This window comes from Dryas octopetala, chromosome 2 (assembly GCF_963921425.1).
Source record: "Dryas octopetala chromosome 2, drDryOcto1.1, whole genome shotgun sequence".
NCBI classification, from domain to species: Eukaryota; Viridiplantae; Streptophyta; class Magnoliopsida; order Rosales; family Rosaceae; genus Dryas; species Dryas octopetala.
The window spans coordinates 31,712,751-31,735,773 of NC_141367.1; the positions used below are offsets into that span (position 1 = coordinate 31,712,751).

The following is a 23,023-nucleotide window of genomic DNA, read 5'->3' on the forward strand; positions in this document are numbered from 1 at the left end:
AATTTTCAATGAACGACTTCAGATATCTTGAGGAACGACTTGAAAAACTCTAATGTATGACTTGGAAAACGTCAAACCATGACTAGCTTGGAATGTCACTAGGTACAATTTGAAATGCACCAAGGGTATAACTATTTAAAATCACTCGAGTTACGAACTGAAATTCTAAAGGAACGACTTTAGATGCCCTAAAGAACGACTTCAGATGTCTTGAGGAACGACTTGAGAAAGTCTAATGTATGACTTGGAAAATGACAAAACATGACTTGGAATGTCACTAGTTACAATTTGAAATGCACCAAAGGTATAAATATTTAAAATTACTCGAGTTACGAACTGAAATTCTAAAGGAACGACTTAAGATGCCCTAAGGAACGACTTAAGATGCCCTAAGGAACGACTTAAGATGCCTTGAAGAACGACTTGAGAAACTCTAAGGTATGACTTGGAAAATGACAAAACATGACTTGCAATGTCACTAGGTACAATTTGAAATATACCAAGGGTATAAACATTTAAAATCACTCAAGTTACAAACTGAAATTCTAAAGGAACGACTTTAGATGCCCTAAGGAACGACTTCAAATGCCTTGAAGAACGATTTGGGAAACTTTAAGGTATGACTTGGAAAATGACAAAACATGACTTGCAATGTCACTAGGTACAATTTGAAATATACCAAGGGTATAAACATTTAAAATCACTCAAGTTACAAACTGAAATTCTAAAGGAACGACTTCAAATGCCCTAAGGAACGACTTCATAAATTATAAGATATAACTTAAGAATCATCAAAACATGACTTGGAATGTTATTAGGTACAATTTGAAATGTATTTAGGGTATAAACATTTAAAATCTCTTGAATTACAAACTAAAATTCTCATGAAACGAATTGGGATGCCCAAATGAACGACTTGAAAAACTCTAGAGTATGACTTGAGAATCGTCAAAACATGACTTGAAATGTCATTATGTACAATTTAAAATACACTTAGGGTTTAAATATTTAAAATCTCTCGCGTTACGAACTGAAATTCTCAAATAACGACTTCAGATGCCATAAGGAACGACTTCAAAAACTCTAGGGTATGACTTGGAAATCGTCAAAACATGACTTAGAATGTCACTAGGTACAATTTGAAATGCACCTAGGGTATAAACATTTAAAATCTCTCAAATTACAACCTGAAATTCTCAAGTACTGACTTGGGTGCTCTAAGGGACGACTTGAGAAACTCTATGATATGACTTGAGAATCGTCAAAACATGACTTAGAATGTCACCAATTCTAATTTGAAATGCACCTAGGGTATAAAAATTTAAAATCTTTCGAGTTACGAACTGAAATTATCAAGAAACGACTTGAGATACCTTAATGATCGACTTTAGATGCCCTAAGAAACGACTTAAGAAACTCTAGGGTATGACTTGGAAACCATTAAAACATGACTTGAAATGTCACAAGATACAATTTGAAAAGCACTTAGGGTATAAACATTTAAAATCTCTCGTTTTACTAATTGAAATTCTCAAAGAACGATTTGAGATGCCATGAGGAACGACTTCAGATTACTTAAGGAACGACTTGAGAAACTTTAGGGTACGACTTGAGAATCGTCAAAATATGACTTGAGATGTCATTAGATATAATTTTAAATGCACTTAGGGTATAAACATTTAAAATCCCTCGAGTTACAAACTAAAATTCTCAAGGAACAACTTGAGATACCCTAAGGAACGACTCCATATGTCTTGAGGAACGACTTGAGAAATTCTAAGGTATGACTTGGGAAACGTCAAAACATGACTTAGAATATCACTAGGTACAATTTGAAATGCAACAAGGGTATAAACATTTGAAATCTGTCGAGTTACGAACTGAAATTTTAAATGATCGACTTGAAATGCCCTAATGAACGACTTCAAATGTCTTAAGGAACGACTTCAGAAACTCTGGGGTATGACTTGAGAATTGTCAAAAAATGACTTGAAATGTTATTAGGTACAATTTGAAATGTACTTAGGGTATAAACATTTAAAATCTTTATAGTTACGAACTAAAATTCTCATGGACCGATTTGGAATGTCTTAAGAACAACTTAAGAAACTCTAGGGTATAACTTGGGAACCGTCAAAACATGACTTAGAATGTCACTAGGTACGTGGCAATATGAGCAGTAGTCCAACCCCTTATAAGTTATTATGCAAAATCTCACATTTTCGATGTGAGATGTTTCTCTCAACAATTTTTCATATCCTTCATTTCTTTCTCATGTGTATTTTGTGTGTGTCTTTTTAACTAATAAACTGAAATAATTAAAATAAAAAAAGGCTAAATGTAAATAACTAACAATGGGTTTAACAAATATTCATATGGGGCAAATGGAAATCATTATGAAAATTGAAAATTTTTCTATCCCACAGATGTTGAGCTAGAGAAAATGAATACCACATGATCGATAGGTCTAAAACGCAAGTAAACTCATAGATGTGCGATAGAGTTACGACAAATGGGACAGGTGAGATGAAGGTTGAACCAAGCATCAATGCAGATGGAATGGAACGCGTGCTTGCATGTAGAGAGAACACGGCAGAACTCGCCGTCCAGCAAGTCCTCCATGCAAATAGCACAGTGCTTGCAACTCCATGTCGTTTCATGCCATTTGTAAACCATGGGCGGTGGCAGATGTATTACCATCTTCTCTAATCCTTGTTTCCCTGCAGCTTCTTCTATATCCTGATCAGCAACTCTAGATGATGATCTGTCTGACACTTGCAATGATATTAGAGATGAAACCAGTAGTACACAGAATGCTAGGATGGGAATTGAGATTAGAATTACAAGCCCAAGAGCAGCAATATTACTAGAATTTGCAGCTTCGCTTATCAGAAAAATCATGGCTGCAATACCAAGAGCCCAAATGAAAGAACGAAAAGAAAGAGGAGGGGAATAATTAGGAGGTGGTGATGAAATTGAAGGTGGGATATTGGGTTCAGGAAACATCTTGCTGCTGCTCAAAAGGGGTTGTTTGGCAGGCATATATGGTTTTGGTGTTTGATTTTTTAATTTTGATTATCTGGAATTGGAAAGTGTAAACCAGTTTATTGGGTAATAAATGTGTATCCAAACCTGCATTAATTTGCTATATATCATCCCAATTAATCCATTTTATTATTTATTGTGGAAAATGTCAAAAATAGCCTTGCTTTCATTCTCTCCCTGCTTTAGTATCTCCGATTTTTCATCTCAAACCAATCAGTGATATTCTTCTCCACCAATAGAACCTCTAACTATCACAATTAATTTTCCATAATATTAATTATATATCTCTCTATACCATTGCATGCAAGTATGCAACCTGGATATCTATGTGCACAGTTGGCCTTTACTTGTACTGAGGTAAAGTTTGAGCAAGTCACAAGAGACGGCTCAACTTCTGACAAACAAAGATAAGTATTTGGAAAGTAATTTTAGAAATTAAACAAGTTTAGTAACAGCTAGTTCATGGATTAGTTTTGCTACATGTACAATATATATATATATATATATATGGCAAAGAATTGAATTTGCTTCTTATTAAGGAAATTACCTAAGCAGATAATGTAAGAGAAATATACAGTGTCATGATTAATGCACCCATATTAATTCGCTCTTATATTAAGGAAAAAATAATTAATTCATCCTTTCTTTAAGGCACATGACGAGTGAAAAGGAATTTTACAAAATAATTAAGACTTTTAATTTCTATCGATTATGAATTTATGATCAGTAAACGCGGATAGCTTGCATAGTTTCACCTGTGATTGTTTCTTAATTTTGATATAATCCATCGAAAGATAGAGCTTAGTTATTATTTGTTAAGAGTATGAGAATGCTATTAGCACCCCCCTAATTAAGAACATAGTGAAAATATTTTCTGAACAAAATAATACCTTTTTTTTTTTTAGAAAGAACAAAATAATACTTTGTGTTCTCTTGGATTTCAAAAACTTTCCATTGACTATTTTACATATCAGCCTACTCTTATATTTCAAAATCATTTTCTTAATTAATCCTATCCCATATCCATATATAAAAAAAAAAAAAAAAATTAATGCTAAAAAGTTATAAAAAAATAATAATAATCATTAATGCCAAAATAAAAAGCAGTTAAGAAATAATTTTTTAATTATGAAAAGTCTTTAAAACAAATCCTTATGGACAAAATTTTACCTACTACAAATATGTCCACCCTAGAAATTAGTCCTCACAAACTCTTGGCTTACATATATACTACAAACTAAAACCTTTAATTTAGCCCTCTCACAAGTTTCTAGTGACTGCATACCCTAAAATGGCAACTTGGATGGTTTTCTTGCTAGTCCTCTTTGTTACTACATTTTGTTAGCTGCTCTCTCTCTCTCTCTCTCTCTCTCTCTCTCTCTCTCTCTCTACCCAATGAAATTAATGTTAGCTTGTACATATTTGTTTTGTATTGCATGTAAGTACGCGGTTAATGAATGGTGTTGGCATGATTGCTGCAGGTTCACCAATTTTGAAGGTTTCAGGAACGAAAAACTAAGATGATGGATTTTCCTTGTTATGGTAAATTTGAATACCTGAATGTTGAACTTCATTAGAATCTGCAAATCCTGGGAACTCATTTGGGGAAGAATTGACTGTTGTGGGGTTCTCAGAAGCAACTGATACTTTTGAATGTTCATCAGCAAAATCAGAAAAGCTTGGATAAGAGGTAATGCCACCATTATAAATAATTGTATCAGAGTTATCACAGAAGCTACCATCTTGCTCAACTGTCGAACCAGCAGGAACACCAGATAGCACTGAACCCAGAGGGCAACACTGCTCTGTTCAAATGTTGTTTCAGTTCACTCGTTTTCTGTCACTCTGTGTGACTGTCATTCCTCTTCCTCAGGTATTCATATGTCATGGTTCATTTTTTGTGACAATTTCTTTTGGTAGAATCATTGAACGATATGTCCACTAAAAATGTACATTACTATGTTATGTCATATGGGTCATATTTATATATCATAACCCTTTAATAACTTATAGATGCTCAGCTCCATAACTTCATACACACAAAGAAACTCACAATGTTGGGGAACTTCACCCTACACAAACAAAAGGAAATTCGACCAGCCAACTATGTTGAAAATATATGAAAATTATGAAGAGAAACACGGTCAAAATATGTGATATGCTCAAAAAGCACCGTGATATTCCAGATAGGCTGGTGGAAGGTCGCGACACCGCCAAAATTGAGGTCAACGCCAGCCCCAAGCTGCAGCTTATGAAGGCAAGCTTTTAAAAGAGATCGCTTTAACTATTTATATTAATTGATTCATGTAGGAGGAGAAGAAAAAAAGAAAAAAGAAAGGGGGAGTGGAACCGGGTTTTGGGGGAAAAAAGGGGTTCGATATTCCATGCAAGACCAATTTGGATTGCAAAGAACAGTTCTGTTCAGGACATTATTCCAAATATTACATATTAATTGTTTCTCGTAAAAGAAAAAAAAAATTATTCGGACATTTACTTCATGAAGGCATCAAGGCATATGAATAAATTATTATGAGATTTTGTATTTACTACTGTTGATGGAAAAACATTCTAATATTAATGATGTGATTCCATTTCTGATAAAACTAATAAAGCCATATCATTCAATTAATGATGTGATTTGATACATTTATGCATATCCATAATTTATGTCGCAATTAGACCAGGATATATAAATTCATCAGGTAAAACAATCATCATAATAATAACATGGGGAGGGGTACCACCATGCCACCATTGAGCCCCAACTGCCTCTGGAAATGTCACCACAACCACTGTCACTAGCACCTCACTTCCATCACAACTGTTGTCGCACCACCATTACCTGCTGCTACCATGTTGTAGCCAACCCCACCCCCTACCACAACGCGATAGCTGATACTGCCAGTAAATTGCCACCACCCTGCAACACCACCATTGTTGCCACCACCACTGCTGTCATCACCCCTGCCTGGCATCCCTACCATGTAGATAGCAATTAAACAACTAACAAAATATCATTCATTCTCAATCCTATTAGGGGTGAAAGATAATTTTTCCAAAGCTTATATCCCACACTACACCAAACACAATATAAGTAACATCCCATCAATGGAAATTTTAATGATAGTTGTGTTTACCTAAATGAACTTACAACCATTTGAATGCCTTCAATAGGAGGGATATCCAAATATAAACCAAAACCTGATTTTGCACGCACACATAATATGAAACAAAACAAAAACACATCTTTGCGGATTACAAAATGCATCTGTTACAAAAGGCATGTAAAAATTGTGACAGGACAAGGGGAGAGAGGGAGAGAGAGAGAGAGAGAGAGAGGTAATGATAAATGGTGGAAATTTTGTAATTTGTAATAGATCAAGGGGATGATGAGAGAATGACTACACCTATAAGATCACTGTAACCACAAAATGCAAAAGAGAGCTGGACAAGGTCGGCAGTGGACAAGGTCGGTAGTGAACAAGGCATGACCATTAGGCCCTGGAGTCTTGTTGAGCAAATTGAAGCCAAGTTGTTTTTTTCATTCAGAACTGAAAATCTTTCACTATGAAAAGACATTGCAATGTTATTTTTTCTTTTGAAAATGTATTTTAATGTGCCTAACTGAACTTTCCTTTTTCTAAAGTAGAACAAGTACGTTAATACACTAACCAAGTGGTGGATAAGTAGCCTTATACATTTTTCCATATATCCAGTAAATAAATATGAATATTTTAATAGCCTAAGACTTAGGTGCTACAATATGATGGCTTGATATGGCCAGCCAAAGCCATTCTCCAGTCCAGAGTACTACTTTAATAACATACCAAATTAATATAAATAATAGAAGAAATACAATGATACAAGTTAATGAAAATGAGAAGGAAATTGCAATGAAATAGATTAGCTACTTGAGGAAATTGCCACATCTAGGCATGAATATGAATATCAAAATAATAAGATGTACAGTGAAATTTGCACCTTGCTAGTATAGCTGGTCAAAAGCATTATCGAGTTCAACTGTCTGGTCAATCATTTCCTTGTTAATCATACTTTTCTAGCCCAGCTGACTCCATGTTAGCCCTGACTTACATCCCAACCTAGGAATTCTAGCTGCCACACATTTACAACAGTCAGTTCAGGATACAGCAGCTTGAAGAATTTGAGAAGGAAACGTAAAAAGAATTTAGGGTTTCCAGAATTAGTTTTATCTCATCCAAAAGTAATGTTGACTTGTTTTATGCTCGAAGGAAAAAACTCACCCTGGAAAAAGATTGAAGGTTTTGAACGTAGCAGATTTTGCCTTGATTAGACCACAGAGAATCTTTAATATGCCTTGACAGATAGCTGTCATATTTCAAGTGGCATCAAACACAGTTTTTGCAACAAATTATCCCATCCATTGAGAAACCAATTCAAATAGTCCTTGGGTTCATGTACTTCCAATTAGTAAAACTAAAACCATTCTTTGTTCCAAACTAAGATATTCAACACATCACCAACCAACCTAGGATGGATGAAGAACTACCCCCTCTCAAGTTGTTGCATTAGGAACCACATAATCACAAGTTCCAGTTATTAGAGCCCTGTTTATCATTTCAGTCTGTAACTCGATGGCTTCATCCACATTCCCTAGCTCATAGTACTTTCTTAGAAGACAAATACACAGAATCTCATCAGGAAGGATACCCTTCCCAATCATCTCATCAAAAAATATTTTTGCTTGTTGTACCTGACCAAATTGAGAAAGCCCCCAAATCAAGGAAGTATAGGCATGCAGATCAAGTTCCATACCCATTTCTCTCATTCTCTTTTGTATGCTCAAAGCTTCTTGAAGATTTCCATGCTTTAAGTTTCCATCAATTAGAGTGGTGTAAGCAGCTTTATCTGGAATCAAACCCTTGTCTACCATTTCATAAAACAGCTCCTTAGCTGCTTCAATGTTATTATTTTTACAAAGTCCGTCTATTAAGGCTGTAAAAACTGCAACATTGGGTTGCAAACCAATCTCAGACATCCTCCTAAAATAATTAATTGCCTCTTGGAGCAATCCCTTTTTGCACAAACCATCAATTAATGCACAAAATGTTACAACAGTAACCTCAATACCATTATCCAGCATTTCTTGTAAAAGCCGAAGTGCCTCCTTGGTTTTTCCGGCCTTGAAATAAGCATCCATAAGTGTTGTATAAATAAAATGATTTGCTGTTAATCCACAACCCTTCATTTCACTGATTACAAGCTCAGACTCTTCAAGCTTATTTTGAGAGCAAAGACCCCAAATGATGGTTCCATAAAGTAGCAAATCTGGTTTAAATCCTTTCCCCTGAATTTCTTTCAAAATTTCCATAGCATTTTCCATCCTCTCAGCCTTGATATATCCATGAAAAAGGGCAGTGCATATTTTCTGGTTAGGGATTATTCCAGATCTCAGCACTTCCCTAAAGACTTCTTCTGCTTCCTCCATCCTCCCATCTTCGCATAGCCCATCCAGTAGAGCCGTATAGGTTACAATGTTCAAGCTAAGTCCTGCCTGTAATATCTCATTTTTCAGCTTCAGTGCTTCGCTCAAATTCCCAGCTTTACAGTTTGCATCAATCAAAGAAGTATAGGTGAACTCGTTAGGTAAAAGACCAACTCGTTTCATGTCCATAAAAATCCTAACTGCCTCTTTCATCATCCCTTCCTTACAGAAGGCATCAATTAGTGTGCTATAAGTTATGACATTCGGTTTCAACCCATTATTCTTCATCTCATGGAGAAAATGGAAAGCTTGAGGCATTTTTTCAAATTTACAAAAACAATTAATCAAAGCATTGAAGGTTATTACATCAGGTTCACAACCTGCATCCTTCATTTCTTCAAATATGGAAACTGAAACATCTAATAGTCCAACCTTTCCATATCCATCAATAAGAGAATTATATGTCACAATATCAGGTGTAAGACCCATCTGTTTCATTTGTGCAAACAAGCAACTAGCAGTTTCCAAATCGCCTTCTTTGCACATATAACCAATCATTATATTGTACGTGAAGACTGAAGGGGTAATTCCAGCCCCTAGCATATCCTTAAAAAACTTCTTTGACAAATTCCCCTCCCCTGACTTCGAAAGCCTATGCAAAAGGGCATTACAAGACCGCACTTTTGGAAAAACTCTAAGCTTCCTCATCCTCAAAAAACACTCACTTGCTTTCTCAAGCATTCCAACCTCAACCAAAACACTAAACAATGCATCGAACACTCCAAATCCCGGACGACAGACATTCCTTGTTGACCACAACACATCAAATACATCACAACCTGGCAACACCCGGCTCAACAAGACCAACTCTTTAAGAATCTCGTGGGCATCAAAATACATTCTAGCATAAAAGAGTATGTGAACCAAAATGCAATAAGATTCAGTAATGTGGCAAAACCCAATTCGGGATTTAGTCCATTTGAACAATTTCAATGCCAATATGGGATCTTCCTTCAGTTCCACCAAAAACTTAGACACCCAAATAGGCGCTAATGCCGAATCCAACAAGTTCACAATTCTGGGATCGTCCCAATAGTCGTGTTGAATAATTCTACCCAGGGATTCTGTATTCAAATTTTCAATAAACGAATTGGGGCTGGATTTGGTGACAAAAGGGAAGCGAATAATACAGAGAAAACTGGTGAACCAAACCAACGGGCAAGCTATAAGAGAACCATGTGAGGATGATGATGATGATACATTGATAAAAAGGGAACTAGATGGGTATTGGGGGATTGGAGAGAGAGGGCTTACTCGATGAGAGGTGGTTCTGCAACCCATGTGGAAGAGATTGCGAAGAAATAGCAGCATCTTTGAGAAGATGAAAAATAAAACTAAGAAGAAACCAAGAGCGCCTCTAGTTAGCTTCATTTTCACCGGGTTGGGGATTCCAGTTGGGATACAAAGATGAATATGAATAATGGGCATTCATAGCTTGTGTGTCTTAGGGCTGGTGAAGAAGAGCAACAAGAGAGGGGAAGATGATTGTTTAGGCTTTTAGCGCAAAACAGGTTTAAGCCTTTAAGATATTTGAGCTGATATGTGAGCCTTGGCCGATCCGACCCGACCCGCTTTTCTCGCTCTCTCTTATTCATTAAATTTGGTTGTCAATTTTTGTCTATCAAATATGTCAGTGTTTACGTTCACATATGTGTATTAACTCATATTAACTATTAGGGTTAAATACAAAAATGGTCCACAAACTTTACAATGAATCTCAATTTAGTCTATTAACTATAAAAAGTGTCAGTTTGGTCCATGAACTTTTCAAGTTGTATCAAAACAGTACAAACGTTAACTTCTATCGAAAAATTTAACGAAAAGTGATCATGTGCACAGTAAGTGACCACATTTTCAGAGGTATTTCAGTCCGTTCATCATATTTTTATGTGACCAATTCCGTTAATTTTTTGATGAAAGTTAGCGTTTGTACTGCTTTAGTACAAATTGAAAAGTTTGTGGACCAAATTGATATTTTTTATAATTAGTAGACCAAATTGAGATTTACTGTAAAGTTCGTGGACCATTTTTGTATTTAACCCTAACTATTAAGTTAGAGCTAGAATTTTTTATTACTAAAACAACTGCTTTGAGTCATATTAAATGCTGTAAAACACCTGGTTCTTAAAAAAAAAAAAAAAATTGGTTAAAACTTAAAATAGGATGACCAGTTAACAAATCCAATATCAAGTTTTCAACCTCGAAAACAAATAACAGAAAATATTGATAAAAAGATAATTGAAAGTGGAGTCAAGAAAATGTGAGAACAATAAATAGAGATCTTATTGACTATCTATTGTTACAGCTATGCACTCGAACGAGCACAGCAAAATGCCTCAGGCATAAAGAAAAATTCCCATTAAATCAGATTTAAATACAATGAAAAGGTTTCGATTAATATAAAGAGACAAAAACGCCTACTATCCCTAATTCTATAAAGAAACCAGAGCAGCCATGCTACTGATCAGAACCAACCACCATTTAGAAGGTCCTCCTCCACACAATATTTATGTAAAAGAGCAGTCAGTCCCCTCTGTGTTGCTCTCCCTCTTTCCCTTCGCCCAATCACGAGAACATGACACCAATCTTCTTGGCAAAGTCATCCCCATCTTCATCTTCCAGGAATTCCTCTTCAGCATCTGCATTTTCACCTTCTTCATAATTATAGTCACCCTCATCACCTTGCTCATAATCATATTCTCCTTCCCTCTGATCTTCAGCTTCAAGCTCACGATCCTCCAATGGTTCATCATAAATCATCCCATCTTCAGTCTCAAGCTCGCTAACATTATGTCCTTGTGAAGACTGACCATGTGCCACATCAATTTTTTCATCTTCAGTTCCAACTGCATCAGTGGGCAGACTACTTTGCATCTCTGTAACAACTGCAGTCTCAGAGCCACCTGGATTGCTCACCCTGTTTTCTCTCGAATTATTGCCTTGTTTATTGACAGAAGATTTTCCACTCCCAGAAGCTGCTGCTGCTTCTCTCTTCCTCTTCAGAATCTCACTAAGGGGCATTGGCCCTTCAAATGAAAGATCACCTTCAGATTGTTGATGATTATCCATCTTCACACTTTTTCGTTTTCCAAGGTAAGATTGCTCCCTATCATCTGCATCTTTCTCACCTTTCAGCTCTGAAAGACGTTTTGGACGAGAAAACTCGGTACTTCGGTCATCCATTATCTCTCTCCTTATTCGAGGGGCCCCAAAATTTCTCCCCTCATTATTATAGTCCTCTTGCACCCTTCCTTTTATTCTGTCTCGAAGCCTTCCTTGGTGGGAAGATACTGGAGCCCTTCTGGGGGACAATCTGCCTCGACTCCTCCCTCTGTCAACTTCTCTTTCTGGGTGCAAGTCACTACCATTGACTGGAGGAGACACACCTGGAAGCTTTATTCTACCACGAAGACGACTACTGAGGGAGCCCTCATGTGAGGGCAATTGTTGTGAATCCCTACGAGGACGGCTTTTTCGCTCCTCAACATGGTTTTCAAGGGTATAATCATGACTGATGATGGATCTCAGACCATTTACCCTCCTATGCTTGGATAAACGATGCCGTAGATCTGCCTCATCAATGTGATCTGGACTGTCAGATTTGCGGTAACCCCTCCTCTCAAGATGAGCAGGGCCCACTAGCATTCTCTCAGATGAAGCCCTGTGCTGGTCCCATGCATATTGCCCTTGCATGTGATCGTAAGGGTCATAGCCAAGTGGATCACAAAACCTTTCTCGATCAACATCAGCCATTGAATTGTAATCAGCAGGATGGTCCAAATCATATTCATTCACAGCATTCAAGTTTCTTCCCTCATGACCTCTTGTTCTTCCAAATTGATCCTCACCATGGTAGTAATCAGAATCTCCAAGCTCATCATCTACAAGAACATCAAATCCAGGAGAGGACTCCCTCAAATGCTCATCAACATCCTTCCCATTTTGGAAACCATGATTGTCTGATACATGAGACTGAAGTAAATGATTGGCCTGACTTGTAGAGCCTCCATTGATAACAGGCAGAACACTTGCCTTGTATCTGAAGGCCTCCTCATCAAAGGCTTTAGCTGATGAAGCACTCCTCTCAATACTAACTCCATTTCTTGGTGGAGCAGTTTCAACTTTTGGAGCAGGTTTAGCTTCAGGAGGCCCTCCAACTGACTTTGAGGCACTTACCTGGGGAATCTTAGGCTCTTGAGTGCACTTTTGAAAGCCACCGAAAACCTTCTTAACACTTGAAGGCTCTGTACCATGGGTAGCTGCTGGTGCCTGTGGAACTTTACTACTAGTCATAGGATTTGGTCCATGTGAAAAGGCACATCTGTCACCTTTTAAACAAAGCCCCTTCTGGAAGAAAATACAGGGAGTCGCTTGTTTACTCGGGTTATAAGTAGCATGGTTTGCAGGTGCTGCAGGCACTGTCGCAGTATGTGCTAGAGGCAACGAAGGCCCAGCTGGATTTGCTGCTTGGCTTCCTAACAAACCATCAAGAGGCTGAAGAGGAACAATAGGTGGTCAGAAACAATTATTGCATGCTTTCACAAACAGGAAAAAAGGGGCACTGCTGTCACTTTCAAAGACAAGTCTTAACATGAAACAAATAAAGTTGGAGAAAGATAAGAGAAAGACTCACCGGATGCCGAAACGCGCATTTCAAATTCAAGCAATTACCATTCAACCAGTACCAGCAATCCCTGGGATTGACCCGAGCATATTCACTGTGACGATATTCACATTCACTTCCCTGTCAACAAGGTATCAATGAGATTACCACTGAGATGAACCCACCACTACTGATAGCATATTAGTACTGATAAAAATGTTTTAGGGCTCTACATAAAGACGATACTACTTTATTCAGATAACAGCTCAAATGCATTACTAAGTATATCGAATGCTTTAAATATACCATTCACACAATTTTAATACCTTATTAAAGTTAATAGTGAAAACATGCAACTCAATTAATAATCCACTTCGCAAAGTAACAAAAAAGGGTACAAACAAAAAAACAATCGAAGAAAAGGCAAGACAAACAGTATTACAGAAACGATCAAGACCAAAAATTCATATCCAGAGATAGCTTGAAGTAAAATCCACATCCAGTAACAAATTAACTGTTCCCAGATCAGCATCAAAGGCAAAAGAGACAATAAAATCAAGCAGGCTACTATATAGTGCAGAACATAAACCAATTGTGGAAAAAGGGATGATTGTCTGCTGCAAGCATTATATTAACATAAATAATTTCTTGGGACATGGCTTCTCATAGACTAACTAAATAAGCCACTAAAAGTAAGCACATCAAATTTCCAAGGCCTGGAACCCATTATTGATTCTGAATACATAGAAACCATATGGCATAATTGTTCAATAAACCATAATCCTCATGCTTCTAGCAGATATTTAACATTACAATTCTTTGTTATAAATAAGTATATTTATGTTCTAGGGTTTTATTTTTTTTAGAGAAAAGAATGATATTTACCCAAAGGAAAACACAGTACCCTAACAAGATCCATCTTATCAAGCACATCCAGAAACCCCAATTCCAATTCCGTCGATTGAAATCCAAATTTTACGGAGAAAAGATCAATATTAACAATTATGAAACCCTTTAAATCTGAAACCTTAACACCGCAAAAACCAAACAGCCCAAGATCCAACCATATATAAACAAAAACGAAACGTTAAAGCCCTAAAATTCAAAGCAAGAATAGCCAGAACAAAAAATCGAAACCAAACAGAGGCCGAACCTTTTTGCAGGTGAGAGGCGACGCGAGAAAGTAGACGCAATCGGTGTTCCTCTTCAAGGCCTCCTCTTCAGCCGAAGTCTCGGGTTGCTGTTGCGGTGGTTGCTGTGGCGGCTTCTGTTGTTGCTGCTGCTGTTGCTGCTGTTGTGGTTGTGCGCCAACTACCATGGCGATTCTTGGCTTAAAACCTCCACGGATCGTCTCGGTATCAGATCGATTTCGAGAGGAAGAGACAGAGAGAGAGGCCGATCCAATCTTGAAGAAGAGCCGCCACAGAGATTGGCAAGTCTGAGAAGAGAGAGATTGTGATAGAGGGAGTGGGTGTATAATATGATAGATGAGGATTTAAGCTAAGCGTTAGTTGTTTTTTCAAAAAAAAAAAAAAAGGAATTTTGTAATATAATAAAATTAATAATAGGTTGTCCCCTTGTTTCTATTTGCACATCACACCCAGTCTAAAAGTTTTTTTTTTTTATTGAGACCAAAAATCCAAAAGTTATTTGACTTTCCCGTTGTAAGCATATATGTTTTCAATTTTTATGTAACTATTTTAAGCTTAAAAAATATATAACAAATCATAAAAACATATAAATTAACTGCATGTTCTTCCAAGTTATAATCACCGTATTCACACTCTTGTGTTATGACACAAGTTATAAGCGTGTTCTTGAGACATAAAAAAAAATTGCATGTTGTGTTACTTGTGTATTAATTGTTTGGTTTAAATTAAACAATTTAGAATATACATTGTATGTTTACTACTAAATATTGTATCACCCAAAAATCCTCATTAAATAGATATTATATGTATTCTTTTTTTATCTGGATATTATATATTTATATGTATTCAAAAAAAAATTTGAATAGAATATATCATTTTTTCCAAGTAATTTTTTATTATTTCTATCAAGTATGAATTATTGATACTGGCACTTCATATGTATCACCTTTTATATTTATGAATTTAAACTACTTTTTTTTTATCTGATAATTTAAACTGCTTTCAATAACCTTTTTGGTAAGTTACATTTTTTTTTTTGCCACTATTTTTGGTAAGTTACTTAACGTGACCGTTTGTGTCGTGTTTTTTATGGGATGAGCTTCGGAAATCGGAACAGTCAGACACGGATCTGAGTTCAGTGGCTCACTGCAAAGTCCGAACCTTGTTGGATATTGTAACTTGGGAGTTGGGAGAGCTACACTGGTACTTAAAGGCAGCTAACCTTAAAGTCTTAAACGGTCTATTTATCCCAACCGTGGTTAAAATTGTTGATTTGCTATTATTTGCGTATCTTTTTTTTTTTTTCTTTTTGCACACTTTTTTCTCCTACACATCTTACTCTCATTTAAAATTTAAAATTTTTTTTTTAACACACCCCTCAAATTACCCCAATACACTCATTTTATCCAACACACTCCATCTACTCAAACAAAAAAAAACACACACACACCCAACTCCTCTCTTTCCACTCCCCGCAACACCAAAAATTAAGAGTCCTTTGGTTAATTTTTTGTATGTTTGACATAATTTGGAGCATGGGTTTTTTAGAGTTTAGGGTTTAATTTTCGGGTGGAGGATTGTTAATGTCGCAGGTTATTCGGCACTGCACTTCCAAAATTTGTCTCTTCATTCTGCAGTCATCTGCCGAACATACTGAAAGTGTTTGACACTGTACTTCCAAACGGTTTCTTGATGTTCGGCACTATACTTCCGAACTAGCTACAAATATATATATATATATTTTTTTTTTTTGACTGTTTTCTTGGGGGAAAGGAGAGAGGGAAGGAGAGAGAGAGAGAGAGGGGTGGCGTGGTGGCTGATCTTGATAGGGTGGTGTGGTTGGGTTAGTGCGAGCAGAAGGGCATGGTGGCTGGAAGGTGCTGCGCTCGGTGGTGTTGCAAGTAGAAGGGGAGAGAAGCCACAAAGAAGAAGAGAAAGCCAGAAGGGGTGGTGTGGCTGGGTTGGTACAAGTAGAAGGGCGTGCACGTGGCTTCGACTGTGTTGCACGCGGTTGCTTCGACGGTGCTGCGCACGGGTGGTTTCAACGATGCTACGCACGGGTGGCTTCGACGGTGCTGCACGCAGTGGCTGGAAGATGCTGTGGAGGAAGGTGGGGTGGCTTCGACGATGATGCACGCAGTCGCTAGAAGGTGCTGCGCACAGTGGTGCTACAAGTAGAAGGGGAGAGAAGCCAGGGAAAGAAGATTAAAAGAGAGAGAGAGCCAGAAAAGGGCTGGGCTGGGGTGCATGGTCCCAGACAAAAATTGCAAGGGAGAGAGGGTCAAGCAAGGCACAGTTAATTGGGAGGGAAGGAAGAAAGAAGGTGAGGTGAGGTGTGTTAGGGAGGGCTTTAAGGTATTTTCACAATGGGATAAATTTGTAAAATCACTAATTAAGTGATGAAGAATGTGCAAAAAGAAAAAAAGAGTGTGTATTTATCAACTCTCTTTTCCTTTTTTATCAGTTTTTTACGGATGTGAAAGGACAACATTGCCCATCTCTTTTGGAATGAACAAATTTATAAAAAATAAAACAAGTGGGACTTGCACTTTTTCACTTTTTGCAAGTTCTCTTCAAGCATGCATCCAAATAAACTTAGGTGGAGGAATAATGAGATATTACTTGATCACAAAGGCCACTGGTCTGCACAATAAGAATGTGATGATACTTACATTGAATACTTGCTATCTTTATAGGCTTAACCAAATCAAGTCTTCAGGTTTTTACATGAGAACTGGATATGAGGCTAGCAGGACATCTTGACATGCTCATGAATATAAGCGCTTACATGTACAAGCATGAAAATATGAGCGTGACAGAAAATCAGACAAAGGCCTCTACGTACAGCAGAAGGTTATTCAAATATCAAGAGCACCAACCCCAACAAGAAAACAAAGAAGGGATGCGGCCAGTTTTGCGAATGTACTCTGCTTGCTCTTCTGTTTTTGTAGCTTGCTGGTTTCTCTTGGCTTCTGCTGCTGCTCGCTTTTCTTGAGCCTTATGCGTTGCAGCTGCTAACTTATTCATTAGCTTACTGTGGGCCCGTCCCCTTATCCTTTCAACCTCCACCTGGAACCAATGGACTGTCAGTTTCAATCAACTGTATAGTTTCCAGGATAATGCATAGATTAGAAGTTCAACTATACTAACCACTGAAGCTGATGGTTTTGTAGATTCATTGATGAACCAGACACTAAACTCTTTTTAAGTAATTGAGTGAATCATATATCCAATGAACAAGAAATATGAGATAAACATCAAATAACAACGTGGCCCAAACAAGTCAACCTGATAGAAGGTTAGCCCTACTATTCATTTTTCAGTTGTGTCAAGTGTCAACAAAGACCTAAAGACAGAAGCAGATGATGGCTAAGAGAGACAGCTAACCATACAAAAATGAAATTAAAAAGTTTAGAACAGCAAAGATGGATTATATGCCTTAATAAAAAGGGACAAACTATATATCACAGGAATGGAAAGAATTAACTTCTCAGAAAATTAGAATAGTATCTGATTCCACCTCATAAAAGCTGTTGGGTAAATCAGTATCTGCTACCTAACACTAACAGGTGCATCTTACACAATGGCTGTTCACAACAGAATTTCAAATAGCAAGCAACTAAAAAGTACCTCAATTTTCCTCATCTCAGCTTCTGCTTTTGCTTTCTGATGATTTTCCCATGCTCGAATTTTCATCTCTTCACGTTTGAACCTGGATAATTGTAGCCATGATTACACCCACAATTTGGAAAGACGGAATAGCCAAAGCATAAATGAGGGTATGTATCCCTAAAAATGAAGTGTCATGATCCAACAATCCAGCTACAATGGTAGGAGATGGATTTATTTCATCTATCATTTCCTCACTTAAAGAACACATAAGCATCTCCATTAATATCATTATTCAATGAGTATTTGTAACTTCAGAAAACGAAGATTAAACAAAATATGTCTACATTCCTAATTTTGAAAATAATTCATAAATGAATTGGAGTATTTTGATAAATAAATAAATAAGGTACCTACAAATAATAGTCTTTAACTATCACCAACAAAAATCAAATTGAGTATTCTATTTCTACCACGTAAAATTTTATTTAAAAAAAAAAAAAAAAACAGAATCTTTATAACCATCTTGCTTTCTGAGTTTTGACGCTAAAACATACAGTACTAATAAATCAACAGTTATTGTAGGGCTACAAAAAAGGAAATAAGGGAAGAAAATTTGAGGGGCATGAATTAACCTAGCCAAATACTTGGCTTTCTCAGCCTCCTCCCATGCTGCTGCACGTGTCTCAGTAACACTTTTTGTCAGTTGTTCTGATGGTACAGTTTTCAGCGATGTGGATGCATCCTTATCCTCCTCTTTGCTAGCCCAGGCAGCAATGTTCATCTTACCCAGCTGTGTACCAAGAGCTATTATCTCTCTCCTAGTTTTCATTTGTAGCTCCTTTTCAGACAACTCCTTGTTAGGATCTAGGTGCTCAATATGTGGATTAATTGGAGATGAAGTTGGTGCAGCTCTGCTAGGAGTTGATGGCCTGGAATTAGTTGGACTGCGAATTGGTGTTGTTGCCCCCACAGGAGTTCCAGTCCTGGAGGGTTCCTGGCTAGCAATGGGTGTCATCTCTGTACCCATATCTCTCATTGACACAGACCTTGCTGTTGAGGGGGGAGGAATAAATGTTGTCGTGCCATGGAAGGCTACAGAAGAATCATGCCGGCTAAGATTGACTGCAAAAATCATATGCAAATGTACAGCTGGTAAGTCCCAAATTGTCATCTAAAGTTCACTCTGTACAGCATTGCACCTGAAAGTTAATTTAATTGAGAAATAACACACCACACAGCAAAAAAAAAAAAAAAGCACAATACACAGATTCAATCAAGATGTTACGAGTGACTTTTTCGGTTAAAGAATATCATAATCAAACTTTCTATAAGTAAATTAAATACACATAAAGGAGGCACTACCCTAGAACAGTAAGCAAGAGAAGCACCCAAAAAAAAAATAGAGGAATGATAAAGGAAGGGAAAGCTGAAACATTACAGATCACGGTCTACAGTCCAGGTTGTCAATGAGGCTTAAGAAGAGACAAAGTGTTTCAGTAAAAAATTATGATATTTTTCAGTTGCCTTCCTCAGTAATGAAATATACTTTTTTTTTTTTTTTTTTCTTTTTCTATCAAACTGCAGCATAAACAACATTCTGCAGAAGATACCTTAAACCTTTCACTGCTAGCAGCACCACAACATTATACAACCTGAAGCCTGTTCCTGAATCTGATAATTGTGTCACATTATATTCTTCTCACCAAGTAAAGTTCGTTTCATCCAAGGATTTAAGGCCCACTGAGTTGCAAACTTAAAAGGTCAGGTAGCACTTTAAAGTTTATAAGCTTTGAATTAGGCTTATGTAGCATCATCAAAGAGAAGACTAGAAGTCTAGAAGGCAGGAAAGAACCTGCGAGTCTGGCTATACAAATTATAAAAGCTCTTTTCTTTCTGGAAGGCCTCACTTAACAATATGAAGGAGGCATCAAAAAACCCCCCACAACCTTAAAGGGCCTACCACTGATCTGGACAGCAGGGTGCTTTTGTGATTATTAAACAACTCGTTTGAGTAATAAAGCAATTATAAAGGCGGATAACACCACTCCGATGTATCTTGAATTATGGTCAGAAAGTGGTATGGATTTGAAATAACACGAGAATAATATCATAGTTGTTCTTCAAATTATTCCCATACCAAACACCAGTAAGGACATGATGGGCATCCACTCATTTTCTGTTAAGTATACATAGTGGCTTTTTTCTATTATAAATTGGTAATAATCAAAATGGTGTACCAAAGTGACTGACTGTTAAAATGGTCAAACATTAAATTACAACTCCTGCTGAAAGCGCCAATAACATTTTAGAACACAGAATTCAGTAAATATCTTACTAGCTTGATTGCAGAGCTGAAAATCTTACTCTGTAAAGAAGGATGCAGTTACGAAACAAGCATCTTAACTGAAATATAAAAAATAAACCACATTCTTACTTGCTGACTCTCCAACAGAGTTCTCAATCATGTGCACAGGCTTGCCATACGAATCTGCAATAGGGTATGGGTCAGCCTCCCAACTAACAACCTTCTGCCCCCCACTTTCCATCTTAGCTTGATTAGTGTCAATTCGTTTTGTATCTGGTTCTTCAAAACTATATACTTTTTGATCTGGAACTTCAACAACAACCTTTGTGGTTGGTTGTCGACTCCCATAACCAAGGTTACCCACCTTTCGTTGCCCACCCTGCATTTGAGCCTGCCCCATCTTTGGCCGGTTCCAAGTTGGACTGGCTATCCACTTCTGAGCATCGTCCCATTTGGATGGTGCTGGTTTGGAGAATGGCGCAAGAGGCACTCTGTGTGGGGTCCGCTCTGCCTTCTGAAACTCAAAGATGGATGAGGACACACTCACAGCATCATGCCCACTATCGTAATCTAAAGAAGGGCCTTCTTGGTTCCTAACTCTGGAATTGACCAATGTGTTGTCCTTCACACTAATCATCTCTGAGCCTAAGGAGTCAGCAGTAGTCAAAGTGGAGCATTCAGGAAGGACACTCACAACATCAACATCTTTGCAGTTATCAGAACTTCTACCACCTGCAAGAATATATTCACTACCAATCCAGTCAAACATCCTGAGGGTAAGAAATCAAGAATCAATTCACTGAATTAGATTTATTCTTCCAAATAAAATAACAAAATTTCATTTTTTTGCAGCACCCAATTGAAATGGCATAGGGCTTGTACAAACATAATCAGTTTTTACCAAAACATAATAATAATCAGAGCCAGTTCCTCTGTTTGGTCCCGAGAGAAATGAGGAAAACTAAAAAGAAATCAAATGTATCAAACGCTGATTAAGTGTGCAAATCCTACGAATTTCTGTTATATCGGAATCGCCAGTGACCCAGTGGCTTAATTCAAAGAATAAGACATCTAAGATTCAAAATTCCTAGTTTACTTTTTGCTAAAAGACAAGGTTGTCAAAAGCCAATTCTTCCAGAAAACAGTCACTACTCACAAAATAAAACAAAAGAAAAAAGAACTAACCAGCTTCGTCAAATTCAGAAGGCTGTGATCTCGAAGTGAAAGCAGATTCAGAATCTTCCCTTTCCTTCCTCTTTTTCTCTACTCCCAGTAGCATAGACCTCAACTTCCCAGGTGAAAATCCCCCACCACCCTGCACTTTCAAATCCCCCAATAAACCATTCAATAAAAACAAAATCCCTTACACTGGGTCTTTGTGTTATATCCAAAAGAAAAAGTGAGAAAAATGAAAACTTTGAGTAAAAAATGTGGGTGTGAAATTGACAGATCAAAAAGGTTGAGTTTTGCACACTCTTGAAGCAATAAAGAAACAAAAGGAAACAAAATTTGAAAACGATGCGTTGTTTTGGTATATCTATAAGATTAACACATTGGGGTAAGAGAAAGTAAAAATAAAAATGAGCACATTAAATGCAGAAAATAAGAAAAATAAAAAGGCAGCTTCACCTGAGGCTTTTGGATCCTTTCATAATCCATAGTATTTGGCGTGTTCATCATGCGGTGTGTTGTAGCAGCATTTCACTGAGGCTCTGTGTAGCTCAGTATGCGTGAGTAACTGAGTTTTCTTTTGCTTATTTTGAGCTTCAAGTTGCAGTCAGTCTCGTACAGATACACTGAAGATTGAAGAAGGTCACGTCTCATTCGATCTCTCACGGAAATAGTGCACAAAGTCTCCACTTTGCTTTTTTTGGATGCCAGAATTATAAGGAAAAATTGTCACTAATTCACGGGCCAAAATTCATTGGATCCTTCCTTTTTGAGTTTTTTATAAATTTATTTAGGTATGGGGTTTGTGTCTCTCTGGGATCCCAATGCTTCCATCTCCATCTGCGTCTAATATTACTTTAATATCTTTGACTGCTTCACATAATGACATAATGACATGTATAGACTATAGTCTTAGAAAAAAAATAATTTATTGAAATAAACATTATTCTGAAAGTAGTTTTGTAAGAAGTAAGAACTCTATAAACATAAAAGACATTAAATATTTTTTTTCCAGGAAAAATGAATGAATTCAAGGAACCAATAGAGAGAGTTTTTAAGTTGCATGCATTGAATAAGCAAACATTCTTTTAGTTGATGACAAACAACTTAATGAGACTATGATGAGTTTGAGACCCACAAATCACATTCATTGCTTTTGACCGTTCAAACCCATCAATTCATTATTAGTTTATACCTAAGCAGAAATCAATATCAAATGGATAGAAAGGCCAACTCAAAGCCACATGGCCCCAGAACTTTGTTCATGTCTAAAGTCATTTGGTCTTACGTGGATGGTCAAACTCAGTTTTGGCTTGTGCTAATTTTATTTTTGGGATCTAAAAGTTTTGTTTTAGTGAAACTTTTGGTTGAAAAAATAGATTAAATCTTTAAATCTTTATGGTTGTAAGTTGTAAGTGTGCAAATCATAGCATTATGATCCTTTAGCTTAGAGACCAACATCAACATCATTAGATTTTGAAATTTCATGCACGATGATCCTTTAGCTTTTGGTCATGACATAAACCTTAACGCATGATTCAGTCAAACTTTAATATTTTATGTATCTCTGGTCTAATGTTGTCCAATTCGAACGAAGTTAGCAGCTTATCGGT

At 37.0% G+C, this 23,023-nt stretch overlaps 3 protein-coding genes across 4 annotated transcripts; all 3 read right to left on the minus strand.

Annotated features, from left to right (window-relative positions):
* Nucleotides 1–5,698: 5,698 nt before the first annotated feature.
* On the minus strand, nucleotides 5,699–10,034 carry EMB2794 (Tetratricopeptide repeat (TPR)-like superfamily protein). Of its 2 annotated transcripts, none has more exons than XM_086231926.1 (3): nucleotides 7,308–10,034; nucleotides 7,027–7,158; nucleotides 5,699–6,013 (listed from the first exon to the last, which is right to left on the minus strand). In XM_086231926.1, exon 1 carries the CDS (start codon nucleotides 9,995–9,997, stop codon nucleotides 7,580–7,582), a length of 2,418 nt encoding a protein of 805 aa, XP_086088052.1. In that variant the 5' UTR covers nucleotides 9,998–10,034; the 3' UTR covers nucleotides 5,699–6,013; nucleotides 7,027–7,158; nucleotides 7,308–7,579. The 2 variants fall into 2 exon arrangements, with proteins under 2 accessions (XP_086088052.1, XP_086088051.1); XM_086231925.1 differs by having other exon boundaries at nucleotides 5,699–6,022.
* A 794-nt stretch (nucleotides 10,035–10,828) lies between these two features.
* LOC147295746 (CCCH-type zinc finger family protein) lies at nucleotides 10,829–14,639 on the minus strand. The gene is made up of 3 exons (XM_086231927.1): nucleotides 14,326–14,639; nucleotides 13,203–13,313; nucleotides 10,829–13,063 (listed from the first exon to the last, which is right to left on the minus strand). The coding sequence occupies exons 1-3, from the start codon at nucleotides 14,488–14,490 to the stop codon at nucleotides 11,135–11,137; spliced, it is 2,205 nt and encodes a 734-aa protein (XP_086088053.1). The 5' UTR covers nucleotides 14,491–14,639; the 3' UTR covers nucleotides 10,829–11,134.
* A 2,311-nt stretch (nucleotides 14,640–16,950) lies between these two features.
* Nucleotides 16,951–22,087, minus strand: LOC147295747 (Remorin family protein). The gene is made up of 6 exons (XM_086233351.1): nucleotides 21,870–22,087; nucleotides 21,426–21,555; nucleotides 20,370–20,972; nucleotides 18,568–19,057; nucleotides 17,954–18,035; nucleotides 16,951–17,392 (listed from the first exon to the last, which is right to left on the minus strand). The coding sequence occupies exons 1-6, from the start codon at nucleotides 21,918–21,920 to the stop codon at nucleotides 17,189–17,191; spliced, it is 1,560 nt and encodes a 519-aa protein (XP_086089477.1). The 5' UTR covers nucleotides 21,921–22,087; the 3' UTR covers nucleotides 16,951–17,188.
* Between the last annotated feature and the right edge of the window lie 936 nt (nucleotides 22,088–23,023).

Coding starts and splice junctions, on each gene's coding strand:
- LOC147295747 (XM_086233351.1), bottom strand. CDS start 21,920: ATGATGAACACGCCAAATACTATGGATTATGAAAGGATCCAAAAGCCT. Junction 18,036..18,567: donor AAAGCCAAGTATTTGGCTAG/GTTAATTCATGC, acceptor ACAATTATCCAG/GTTCAAACGTGAAGAGATGA. Junction 17,393..17,953: donor CTGAGATGAGGAAAATTGAG/GTACTTTTTAGT, acceptor CATTGGTTCCAG/GTGGAGGTTGAAAGGATAAG.
- LOC147295746 (XM_086231927.1), bottom strand. CDS start 14,490: ATGGTAGTTGGCGCACAACCACAACAGCAGCAACAGCAGCAGCAACAA. Junction 13,314..14,325: donor CGCCTCTCACCTGCAAAAAG/GTTCGGCCTCTG, acceptor CCTTGTTGACAG/GGAAGTGAATGTGAATATCG. Junction 13,064..13,202: donor AATGCGCGTTTCGGCATCCG/GTGAGTCTTTCT, acceptor GTTCCTCTTCAG/CCTCTTGATGGTTTGTTAGG.
- EMB2794 (XM_086231926.1), bottom strand. CDS start 9,997: ATGCCCATTATTCATATTCATCTTTGTATCCCAACTGGAATCCCCAAC.